Source organism: Alligator mississippiensis, chromosome 13 (assembly GCF_030867095.1).
Source record: "Alligator mississippiensis isolate rAllMis1 chromosome 13, rAllMis1, whole genome shotgun sequence".
In the NCBI taxonomy this organism is placed as follows: domain Eukaryota; kingdom Metazoa; phylum Chordata; order Crocodylia; family Alligatoridae; genus Alligator; species Alligator mississippiensis.
Window position 1 is genome coordinate 38,887,453 of NC_081836.1, and position 12,600 is coordinate 38,900,052.

Sequence of the window (12,600 nt, forward strand, 5' to 3'; positions counted from 1 at the left end):
AGAGATGTGTTAAAGATGATTACACAAGGGATAATACTTAACGTTTGGCTGTGCTGTGCAGGTAGTTATATTAGTTAGCTAGTGTTAAGTGCTGGAAGAGTGTGGTGAAGCTCGTTTGCTTGGTAACAGCTTCTGTTATGTGTCATATTCCTGTGTGTGTCTTGTGTGGGGATGGGTGCAGTATTGCCTTCATCTGACTTTAGCTGTATAGCTGCTAAAGGATTTCACGATTACATTTGCGGGACTGGATGATCTTCATCCTAGAGTGCTGAAGGAGCTGGCCGAATTCATTGCAGAACCGCTGGCGAAACTCTTCCACAACTCGTGGTACTCTGGAGAAGTCCATGAGGACTGGAAGAGAGCCAATGTGCCCATCCACAAGAAGGGCAGGAGGGAGGACCTGGGTAACTAGAAGCCAATTGGCCTAACTTACATCCTAGGAAAAATCCTAGAAAACTTCATCAAAAAGGTTGCAGAAGGTAAGATTCATAATGACAGCCATGTCACGGGCAGGTGTTACCTTGCCAACCTCATCTTCTTCTATGACCAGGTAACTTGCCACCTGGACACGAGAGCAGGTTGACATTGTGTACCTTGACTTACAAAAGGCCTTTGATTCAGTATCCCACAGTGTCCTTACGAGAAAATTGGAGGATTGTGGATTTCTCACCCACTGAGACAGTCAGGTGGGTGAGAAACTGGCTGCAGGATAGAACCCAGAGAATTGTAGTGAACAGATCTGTGTCATCCTGGTGAGAAGTGGGCAGCGGTGTCCCGCAGGGGTTGGTGCTCGGTCCAGTACTTTTCAGTGTCTTTAATGATTTGGATGTGAGGGTGAAGAGCTCACTGGCCAAGTTCGTGAACAACACCAAGTTCTGGAGGAGCGTGGTCACGCTTGAAGATAGGCTACAGATACAGGTGGACCTAGACAGGCTAGCAAGTTGGGCAGATCAGAATCTGATGAAGTTCAGCGTTGAGAAATGTAAAGTGCTGCACCTTGGGATGGTGGCATCAAAGTGACTAGCACTATGAATGAAAGGGACCTGGGGGTAATAGTAGACCACAGTAGGAATATGAGCTGGCAGTGCGATGTTGTAGCCAGTAGAGCAAATAATACTCTGGCATGCATCAATCAATGCATCTCCAGCAAAACCAAGGAAGTGATTCTACCATTCTACTCAGCACTGGTGAGATGGCAGCTGGAGTACTGCATCAAGTTCTGGGCACCACACTTTGAGGAGGTGGACAAGCTTGAGAGAGTCCAAAGAAGATCCACCCATATGATCAGAGTCTTAAAAGGCAAGCCATATGAAAGTCTGAGGGATGAGGGAAAGGATGAGGGATCTGGGACTCTTTAGCCTGAGGAAAAGAAGGCTGAGAGGGGACCTGGTAGCAGCTTACCGCTACATTAGGGGAGTACATCAAGGGCTCGGTGAGCAACTGTTCACCAGGGCACCCAAGGGGAAAACAAGGAGTAATAGCCACAAATTCCTGGAAGATCAATTCAGGTTCAACATTACAAAAAACTTCTTCATAGTCAGGGTGTCCAAACTGTGGAATAAGCTCCCTCCAGAGGTGGTGCAACCGCTTACCCTGGAAATCTTCAGGAGGAGACTGGATGGTCACTTTGCTGGGGTCACCTGATCCCTAGTTGTCTTTCCTGCTTAGTGCAGGGGGCTGGATCCAATGATCTTCTGAGATCCCTTCCAGCCTTACAATCTATGAATAAAACAAGGCAGAAGTCTGTCTTACTGCTGACCTAGCCCAGTGTTTCCCAACATTTTCCAGCCCAAGGCACACTTACATAAATAATTTTTTTCTGCAGCACACCTGTTAAGGCATTCCCCATTCTCATACCTATTGTAGCTCATTGCCATGGCAAAATTCTGTGGCACACCTGTTCATTTCTGACGGCACACTTTTGTGCCACAGCACACTGGTTGGGAAACACTAACCTAGTAGCCTTCTCTGAAATGTTGTCTCTAACTCTAAATTTCCACCTTTTTAAACGTGTATTTGAAACTAAATTGAGTTTTGATATTGATATAGATGAAAAACATGACATGAGAAGTTACTACAGGTCAATCGCATCATACACGTGTTTAACTTGCACGAATTCAACTAATACATGGGGTGGGGGGGCGGGGCTTGAGCTTGCACACGGTGCTGACGCTTACCTGGAGGCCCATTATGGTGGTGACAGCCACTGCCTCCAAAACCTCCTGCTGTCCTGTCGCCATACCCGGCCATACCCGGAGCTGTGTGGCTGGCCGCTGGGCGGCACGCAGCCATCCCCACCACCACCCCACGCTGCGCTGTTGCCACCGGCCACAGAGCTCTAAGCACAGGGCCGCGTGCAAACTCAAGCCCCGCCCCTCCTCCCACCCCGCTTATAGTTGCCGATTTTCACCTTATGCGATTTTCGCCGTACGCGCTGCCTTTAGCACCTTACTCCTATGTAAGATGCGACTGACCTGTATATGAAATGGGTCCATTTTAACAGTGATACTAGGATAAGGCTGCTAAGCAGGCCTTAAAAATAGGGTTGGATAGTTATTTCAGCTGGCGGACCACTTAATGTGTTTTGGCGAGTTGTAGAGGGCCATGCACAAAATCTGTCAGAAGATGTAATTTTAACAAATCATAGATAAAAAACCAAATCCTGTACTAAAAATCAAACATGTATTGTAACAGGCGTCAGCAACCCCTGGCATGTATGCTAGAGTGTGCCACAAAGGTATTTTGCTTGTCATAAGTGCCTTGGGGTGGACAATGGGGAAGAGACTGGGGCTGAACTGACACAAGAAGGATTGGGCCCCTTGCAGCTCCCCTTCTGTCTGCCTGGAGGTGCTATCTGCTGCTGGCAACGAGCCTGTAGTTCTTGGGCATGGTGGGAGGGAAGAAGCCCCTGGGGCAGGTAAGACTGACCACCCTTCTTTCCCTTTCCTGTTGTATTTGTAGGTAATGATACAGGCTATATTACAGTAACTTAGTTCTTCCAGCATTATAACCATCATTCTAAAATTGCTGTCTTTTACAGGCCTTTTCTTGACATGGTATATAATGCACTGGACTGTACTGAAGATGACTACTATGCCCTCTTTGTACTTTGTCTCCTCTATGCAATGTCTCACAATAAAGGTAAGAGATTTATTTTGTATACTCATATCTTTCCTCCAGAAAAGAAAATGAAATGATACTTGACTCAGTGGCTTTAGTTTGGTAAGATTGTGGTAGGATTTTTTTCTAGGTACTTTAAGCCACAAGAAATAAACCCCTCTTATTTTTCAAAGAATGCTGTGTGTAGATTGTGCCATTTTTCTTTAGTAAGTTTCCTAGAACTGCAACTGAATGCTTCATTTTTACTTGGATTAAGTCAATTGAATTTAGTGCTCTAAATAGTACTAAACCAATTCCATTCAGTACAATAAATATGTGAGGATCATCTAAATACGGAGTGGTGAGACTCCAACTTGGTGGTATTTTTACATTTGTTTGGGTTTATATAACTGTATTATATGCAAGCCAAGGGAGAATCAAGCTGTTCATTTTGGAAGAATACTATGCTCATTGCTACAAACTATCAAGAGACAAGGATTTTTGTCTATTGCTCACAAAAATTTTTGCTTCTCGCATATTTCCTAGCCCATCACAGCTGTAACATTGCTTCAGCACTACCAAAACAAGCTGTCAAATCATTTTTGTTAATGATACCCAATTTTGTCAGTGTTCAACAGCCACTACGTATGTTGTGCCATAGTTGTTTGAACTGTATGGCGTTTGTGTAGATTATTTCACTGGGATTAAATATCCTGTCCCTTGCATGCACAGAATTTACTTTGGACTTCAGTAGGTCATGTTAGATAAAATGCTGCAAACATTGTTTGTACCACATAAAGCTGAACGTCTATGTATGTAAAGGTTTTGATAGAAATATTGAAATATGATAATTATAATAAACTTGCTCATCTAAATGAATTTTCATGTTTCCAGTAGAACATTTTACTTGCATCTCTCAAAAAATGCTAAATAAAAAATTCAGCTTAAACAAGTGGACTTTTATTGAATTTCAGTTTCCTGCTCCTGAAATATACTTAATTTATTACTGGAAATAAATTTTGAACAGAAGGATTTAAGATGATAGTGCCTCAACATAAGGGTATTGATGTAGTATGTGGAGGCATTTTTCTTAACACCTTTTTTTAAAGGTTCAGAGAAGAAAAAGAAAAGTGAATCAACAGAGCAGTCCTGGAAAGTGAGGGTGAAGGCTAATATTTAAATATATTTTTATATTAACTTCCTTTGTCATAGTTAAGTGAGTTGGATTCTAGTCTGCAGTTCCAGTGGAGTGCACTTTGTGGGGCTCTGTGTGGGCAGGCTTTACTGTGGATAATTCTTATAACTAGATCCCTAAGAAAGCCATCTATATAGGCTCTTCACTGTCATCTGCAGTCTGGTTCCCCAATAGGGATATAGAAAATATCCATTTAACCTCTTCTGATTTATATCAGTTAAGTGGTTAACTGGTAGCTCATGCCTAGTTTAGTGACCTCCAGCAGGAATGGCCTCAGATACTTATGTTTTAACTCTGCTCCTGGCACTGTGTGGGCACCAGGCCACTGGTGAGGAGCCATAGGCAGCGGGTGGCAGGCGCAGCTGAGCCACTAGGCAGCACTGCCTAGCTGCAGAGCCATGGCTTCCCCTTGCCCCCATGAGCTGGGGCTGCAGATGGAACCGGAGCTGTGGACCTCTCCTGTGGCCAGATCTCACTGGCACCACGGAGGGAAGGAGGGAGGGAAGTGCTGGGCTCCCCACAGGAATCAGGCGGGGTTTTTCCACTGCAGCAGCGAGACTTCCAGCCATGCAGGGGATCTGCAGGGCCCCCCTGAAGTGGCAGGGCCCAGGCAGAGTGACAGATTCCCTGCACCTCCCACTGTGCTTGTACCACTGTGATCTGGACATGGAAGGCTTCTTCATGCTGCAGGGCTGGGCCCTTCCCAGTTTGCCCTGGGGGAAGGGAGAATCTGATCCCAGTGGGACAGCCTTTGCCAGGCATGCTGCATCTTTCCTCTTTGGCTGAGCCAGCCATGTGCTCAGTCCTGCTTCAGGACTGGTCCAGGCCCTGAGTGGCCCCAGCACCATGGGCGGGAAGGATGCAGTGTGTCCAGTGGAAGATGTCCCAGTGGGACTGGTTGCGCCCCCCCCCCCCCCCCCCCGGGTGATCTGGGGAGGGCCCAGCAGCTGGCAGGAGACGCAAGTAGCCCATTGCCTTGACCTGGCCCTGCTACTGCAGGGGGGCCGGGCAGACCCACCGTGCGGCCAAGAGTCTCACTGCTGCAGTGGGAAGACTGCTTGATGCCTGTGGGGGGCCTGGCACATTTCTCCCTCCTTCCCAGTGGTGGCAGGATCCATGCACAGGAAAGATCTGCAGCTCTGGCTCCATTTGCAGCCCCAGCCTCTGCCTGTGGGGGCAAGGGGAAGATGTGGCTCTGCAGCTGGGCAGTGCCCCTAGTGTCTTGGCTGCATCCGTGGCTCCCTGCCAGTGGCCCTGGCGCAGGGCCAGGAGCATGGTGAAGACTTAAGGGGCCAGGGCTATTTCTGCTGGCAGTCACTAAATGGTAAGCAGTATAAATTTAATTGTCATTTTAACCATTAGCATTCCTGTTCCTCAGAACATAACGTTTCATTATATTGGGTGAGTGTTGCCCCAAAGTTAAGACTATAGCTTTGTAACTGTTTTGTTGTTAGTGTGGCTGATTGATCCCGAGGAGAAATGAGTAAAACTCTACGGGAACGGGACAGAGATGGTTCCAGGGCAGACAGAGGCAACTGGAATGGCACAATAAAGATTGGCTGTTTTGGGACACTAGCGCTCTGATAAACCTTTTTTTAAAAGAAGAAAATACCCTCTCTCCTGCCCAGAAGCTGAGCAGAAAAGGAGCCCCCAGAGGTGGGGGTGCTGCAGATCACCATGGAAGGCAAGAACTGAGAAGAGCCAGGGTCTTGAAGCCAGAGGTTTGCCCCTTGTGAAGCTGCATTGGGGCTGGCTGCAGGGGGTCTTCTCAGGAGGGGGGAGGCTTCTATTCTAATAAGGTTTCTATTTGGCGAAGTCCTGAGGAAGAGCTTTCCCCTTCCCCCCTGAAGGGGCAGGGAGATCTCTTTTCGTGACACCAACATGTGTAAAGTTCTGTAATACACTTTTTGAGGGTTTAAGACAGTTCAACAGAGAAAATTTAACCAGCTGAAAACTGGTTAGAAAATTATGTTAAAGTGGTTAAAGGCTTACTTGCTGAGTGGCTCCAGAACTGCTGCTGGAAAAATGGTTGATAACACAAACTTATTGTATATTAGATAGCTTGTGCATTAATACCTGGGATCCATTAATAAAAAAGACTTGAAAGCCTTATTTGTTCTGAATATGCCCCACTTCATGGCTTAGTGAAGTTTGCAGTCTTGAAGCTTTAGCTTTCTACATTTGCCATTCATTTTTGAAGGGCATTTATTAAAATTAGACTGCCAAGGCTTTTGGAAAATAAATTTTTTTTCAAAATTTTTTTATTGCAATAAGGGAGATCAGATACAGTCAGCTTTGGAAGAACATATGAAGCTAGTTTGAAGATAAACATAGAAAATATATTTCAAGTAACAAAAATTCTTTCTACTAGAACAGATGAACAGGTATTTTAGAAATTCCAGCCTGGCTGACAGATTTCAAAAGCAGTGATATCAGTGTGTTATCATTCATGCTGATCTCTAGTAGTTATTACATTGACAAGGTTTTGTTGTTTATTTGTTAAAAAATAAATAAATAAAATAGCTAGAATGTTTTTGAGTGGATTCTACGCTTACCTTCTGAAAAAAGACTCGAAATTGATTTTGGGGGACTTAAATCCTTTAAGCCTTCACTAAGGCTGATTTTAGTATTTCTTTTGCTTGATCTGTTCTGGTGGCTTCTAGTTTGGGTCGTGAACCCATACTGAACTAGTCTGGGTTGTGGTACCATATGTATGTCACCTGGGACTCACTTCTGTGAGTGTTATATCACTGCTCAGAAGTCATGAAACTTCTTGACACCTACCCTGTAGATGCAACCTCAGGTGTTGATCTAAGTTGCTCTAAATGAAGCAATTTAACTCTGAGTGAAGCATGTCAACTAACATCGCTTTCTCATGCCTGCTTTAGCTGCTTTCCTTGTTAACAGTGCATCTATACATCTTTGCTTTTTCGAATTATGATAACAGTTTGGGGTAAGTTTTCATGTTGCAGTGTTACTGTTTAGTATTATGCTCCCCTTTTATGCAACATGGACTATCTAGTAGACTTTACAAGTTTTCTGGGTTTGAAAAAGGGCAAGCTAACAAACTCCTGTGATTTCTTCCTTTGTGTCCGTTAATTTTGTAAATGCCAGATTTGAGTTGTAGTCAAAAAGGATGGAATACCCACTGCTGAATGCCATGATCTTGATTGTCAGTGCAAATAGGGTGCATGTTCCATTTGGGAGTTGTACGGGTTGGAGGGATTTGACTTTTGTGGCTTGGAGGTAGGGGGATAATATCAAATGGTTACTTCTGCAGAAGTGTCTAGGAAAGCTTTGTTTACAGGAGCATCACTTATGGTTTTTGCTAGCTAGCAGTGTTGGGACAAAGTGATAATGCAAAAGTGTAGGAAGAATTTCAAGTTGAAGTTAGGCTTTGTCAGACATTCAGGAGAAGATGTGATAGAATCTGATGTGGGATCACAACAATTTTTCTTTTTGCCATGCCATAGCTACATGGTAGGAAGTGCAATTGTTGCATTTTGCTTGGGATCCTATTACACCATATTGCTGGTTCAGGGGAATCCCACGACAGTTCAAAATGTTCTTAAAATGATAATTTTTATTTGAAATCTCTGAATTTATTTTGTAAATCATGTTTGTACACCTAAATAATGCAAACACTGAGTGGTACCTGCAGCACCCTTGAAAAGATTTCAAGGCATGCTAGGGTGCTGTCTCACCATGATTGAAGATCACTGCTGAAGAAAGTACCTAACTTCTGCATAGCAGACGTTTGTTGTCATCAGCAGTGGTATGGGAACTAGACTATTCTGCTAGTGAATGCGCCTCAAAACATCCTGTACTGCCATTCTGGTATTTACAGAACACTTTAAAAAAATGGTTCTCAAATACGCCTTTTTTCTCTCTCTTTTTTTTTTCTTTTTTGTAGTATGGTGTAGTACAGGGGTGGGCAAAATGCGGCCCACCAGGCCATTCCATCCAGCCTGCAGGGTCCCTAAAAAATATAGAAAATTAATATTTATCTGCCCTGGGCTGCCTGTCATGCAGCCCTCAATGGCTTGCCAAAACTTAGGCCCTCTGCCCAAAATAATTGCTCGCCCAAGTCTAGTACTTCAAAATGAATAGACATTGATTTGCTCCTTGTGAACAGTTTTGTATGCCTTAATCTCGCTTCAGTATTCAAAGTGTCTGGCAAAGACAGAATTTCACCAGCCAGTTATGGTGGGCATTGTGTTTGCAAAAGTAATATCCAAAGCTGTTCTAAAACATCTGTGCTTTACACAGTGCCAAGCACAACTTATCCTGTTGCTGCCACAAATTAAATACGTACATTTTACTACAAGTGTTTTTTGTCTGGTCTGGGTATGAAGTGAGACTGAAAAATGTGCCTTTCAAAAACTTGTAAATTAAGGAGAAAAGTAGTAAAGCATACAGCATTGCAAATGATCTTAAATGTTTAGCAACTCACTTGAACACTAGAAATTCAATAAGTGGAGTACATCATTTTTGTCTTTAGGAGCAGTATTTATTAAGATTGCTCAAAATAAGAACCATGAACACTTCAGCAGCCCTAAGCATTTTTTTATTATTATGAAGGGTCTACTGTACCAAGACTGCTCTGAGAACCAGCCGGTTCTGAGAAATAACCTTGCCATTTTACAGGAATAGCTTGAAAAGACATGTTCTTAATTTCTTGGTATATGCTGATGCAAAAGCCAGTGAGTTTCCAGGGGTACAGGCAACCTGATTTGAAGGCCTTTTGATCAGAACTCCAAAATGTGAAATAGATGGTTGATAGGATTAAAGCAATTTATCACCTAACCAAAAAAACCCCCCATTCTTATTGTTCTTGAGCAGAAGGCAGGGCAGGATGCTACTTTATAGTTTCTGCTGAACTGAAGACTGACACAACTAATTGCCTCTTTCTACAAGTCTTCTTAAGTTAGACTTCGTTTATGACTACTACACTTATCAGCTGGTAGTAAGTGGCATCTTCAATGTTTTATTGTGCTTTAAGTTCAGTTTTCAAGTTTTACACCTTTAAAATTATGGGATAAAAATTATTTTCAGTTTGTATACAAATAGGTTTTGAGTCTGGAATTTTTAGAGGAATCCAGGGTATTTAGGTATTCAAATATATTCCAATGGATTTCGAGATTCCTTAAGATCTTTCTAAAATCCCAGCCTGTAAGGAGGGTATACCTTGTCCAGTCTCTTGTTGCTTCCATGTCTTAAGCTCTAGGCATTCAGAAGTAACAGTGATACTAGCAGTTGTGTTGTTCTGCCTCTTCAAGATGACTGTTCCAATTTCATAATGCTTTGTCATAACCAGCTTTTCTTACTTCCCCCAAAAGGAATTGACCCAATGAAACTGGAGAGAATTCAGCTTCCAACAGAGCATGCTGAAGAGAGAAACTCGTACAACCATGTGCTTGCAGAAAGGCTCATCAGGATAATGAATTATGCTGCTCAACCAGGTAGAGGGTTTTTGATCACTTCAACTGACTTTTGTGTAGCTATAAACTATGAAAAGATAGCCTTAATGTTAAGGGTACTAAGTGCCATCAGGTCCTTTATCCTTCTGGGGAAGGAACTTGATGCTACACAGTTTCTAGCTACCACAGTTTCCAGCTACCACATACTACTTGAATAACATGGACATCTTGCCTGTGCAAGACAAATGGTTGTCTTCCATTGGAGTTGCTGCATTTTTATTGAGTAATTAATGCTGTGTTCAAGATGGAGCAGGAAGGTCTGTCATACTACTGTGCTGCTAAGCAAATCATTCAGCAAGCAATGACCAGAGAGGGAGTTTCCATTTGTAATTGACTGTAGGATCTAATTTTGCAAATCAGTGTGCTGAAATATTTCAATCTGCCTCAATAGTCTCCTCAAAGTATTCATTAACTCTTAACTCCGCATACAAATTTTTACAACCTTGTGCCCATTCCTAGGAAATTGACCTTCATTTGTTTGGCTGCAAATTTTCAATCTTTTTAAAAATTTTCTTTTAGGTTCAAAATTGTGTGTTTAAGCGAGCGTCTGTGAGGACAATGCTTGCTTTCCTTGATTTCTTGCAGCTCCAAATTTCACTCCAATTTGGAGTGCTTTGAATTCAGAGTGCACTTCAAATAGTACATCTGTCCAAGGCCTTAAGCTGTGCCAAACCACATGTTCTGAGAATGCATATGCTTGCAGAAGGAAGGGATATATTTTATTTCCCCTCTGTTTAAATAAAAAGTATTTCTATTCTGTCATAGAATCATAGGGCTGTAAGGGACCCTGAAGGATCATTGGGTCCAGACCCCTGCATGAGCAGGAAAGACATCTGGGGTCAGATGACCCCAGCCAGGTGACCATCCAGTCTTCTCTTGAAGACCTGTAGGCTAGATGATTGTACCACTTCTGAGGGCAGCTTGTTCCATAATCTGGACACCCTAGTTGTAAAGAAGTTTTTCCTAATGTTTAGCCTGAAACTATCTTCCAGGAGTTTGTGGCCGTTGTTTCTAGTTTTCCCCCAGGGCGCCCTGGTGAACAGTTGTTCACCGAGCCCCTGATATACGCCTCTGATATAGCAGTAAGCCACAATCAGGTCTCCTCTCAGCCTTCTTTTCTTTAGGCTGGAGAGTCCAAAATCCCTCAGCCTCTTCTCATATGGCTTACCATGCAAGTCTCTGATCATACGGGTGGCCCTTCTCTGGACTCTCTCGAGCTTATGATATAATACAGTTTGTCCAGTAATGTTGCTTTAGGGATTTTGAATTGCTTCATCCCTATTTTATTTTCCCCTTCCCCTGCCAAGACACCTCCAGATGCCCTGGAGAATGGTGGGGAAGGGTTCAGTTAGTTTTATCTTTTTTGGTCTATTCTTTCTCCCTCTACAACTTTTGTGTAATTGAAGATGTGCCTCTGAACTCAGTACTTCAGAGAAAAGACCTAGGGGTTATAGTAGACCATAAGCTGAATATGAGCCAATAGTGTGCTCTTCTTGCAAGAAAAGGCCATTAGCATTCTGGGTTGTATTAACAGGCATACAACTTGCAAATCAAGGGAAGTGATTCTGCTGTTCTGTTTGGCACTGGTGAGATCTCAGCTGGAGTACTGTCTAGGTTTGGCTCCCACACTTCAAGAAGCCTGTGGACAGATTGGAAAGAGTCTAGCAGAGAACAAGAAAATGATTAGAGATCTGGAGAGCATGATGTATGGGGAAAGACTGAAAGTACTAGGGTTACTTAGTCTGGGGAAGAGAAGATAGAAGGGGAGATTTTATAAGTTTTCAAATATCTGAAGGGTGGGTATAGAGAGGCAGGAGATAGCTTTTTCTCTGTTGCTGTAAGGTACCAGACTAGGAGCAATGGCCTCAAGATGAAGCGGAGGAAATTGTTAGGTTGGAGGTTTGGAAGAGCCTTCTTACCATGAGGGTGATCAAGCATTGGAACAGGCTACCTAGTGAGGTTGTGAAATCTCCATTCTAGGAAATTTTCAGGAGTAGGTAGGACAGACACTTGGCCTGGAATAAGTTAGTTGGGGATGCTTTTGCCTTGATCAGGGGGCTGGACTTTGCAAGGTCCCTTCCAGATCTACTTTCCTATAGTTAATCATAACTAACCACATAAATACGAGTCTATGTTCATGACTCGGGTTTACCTCTGTTCTAAAACCATTTCTTTCTGTACAGACTAAAGTCTTGGTTCTTCTGACATCTGCTCATGAATGCAAGCTGTTACTTTTAGATCAGCGTGGTCACAGCAGAGCTACTGAGCAATTGCTTCCAAAAAATCCAAAAACAATCTCAATTCTGGACAAAATCACTATCTTCCCTGAGTCATGCACAGCCTGAGGGTTTGCTTTGACCCTGCTCTCCCTATAGAGGCTGCGTGTGAATCTTATACGTTTTGTTCAGCAAAACCTTTATTACACGAGGTCCTCGTTCTAACATGTGGACTTATCCAATCCTTATCTTGCATTTGTAGATTGTAGTTTTGACTCCCTTAGTCTTGCAACAGCATTTCTAATTAATATTTTTCCAAGCTCATGACATTACCCTTGTCACTGTTGCCTTTCCATCATGTCAAACATCAGTTGCCTTGCTTTTAAGGCCGTTCACAGGCTATCCTCCTCCTACCTGTTTTCCATAAGTTATTTGGATATCAGTACTCACAGCTGCTCAGGCATTGATGCCAACCTGTACTGCTTTTACTCATCAGTTTTTCAAGCCAGCACTCCTGTCTTCTGCTCTGTTATCCTCATTCATGGGAAGAACACACCATAAACTCCTTATCCTACTTCCAATTTCTCCTTAAAATTCTAGAAAAATGTTG

The 12,600-nt window shown here is 43.2% G+C and overlaps 1 protein-coding gene across 9 annotated transcripts in view; it reads left to right on the plus strand.

Moving 5' to 3' along the window:
* The window catches only part of CLEC16A (C-type lectin domain containing 16A), a 195,471-nt gene that overhangs the window by 73,197 nt on the left and 109,674 nt on the right, over positions 1 to 12,600 (plus strand). For all 9 annotated transcript variants that reach the window (XM_019494697.2, XM_019494698.2, XM_019494702.2 and 6 more), the window contains 2 exons: positions 3,041 to 3,141; positions 9,634 to 9,756. In XM_019494697.2, coding sequence (XP_019350242.1) covers positions 3,041 to 3,141; positions 9,634 to 9,756 — 224 coding nt within the window. The remainder of the gene's footprint in view (positions 1 to 3,040; positions 3,142 to 9,633; positions 9,757 to 12,600) is intronic.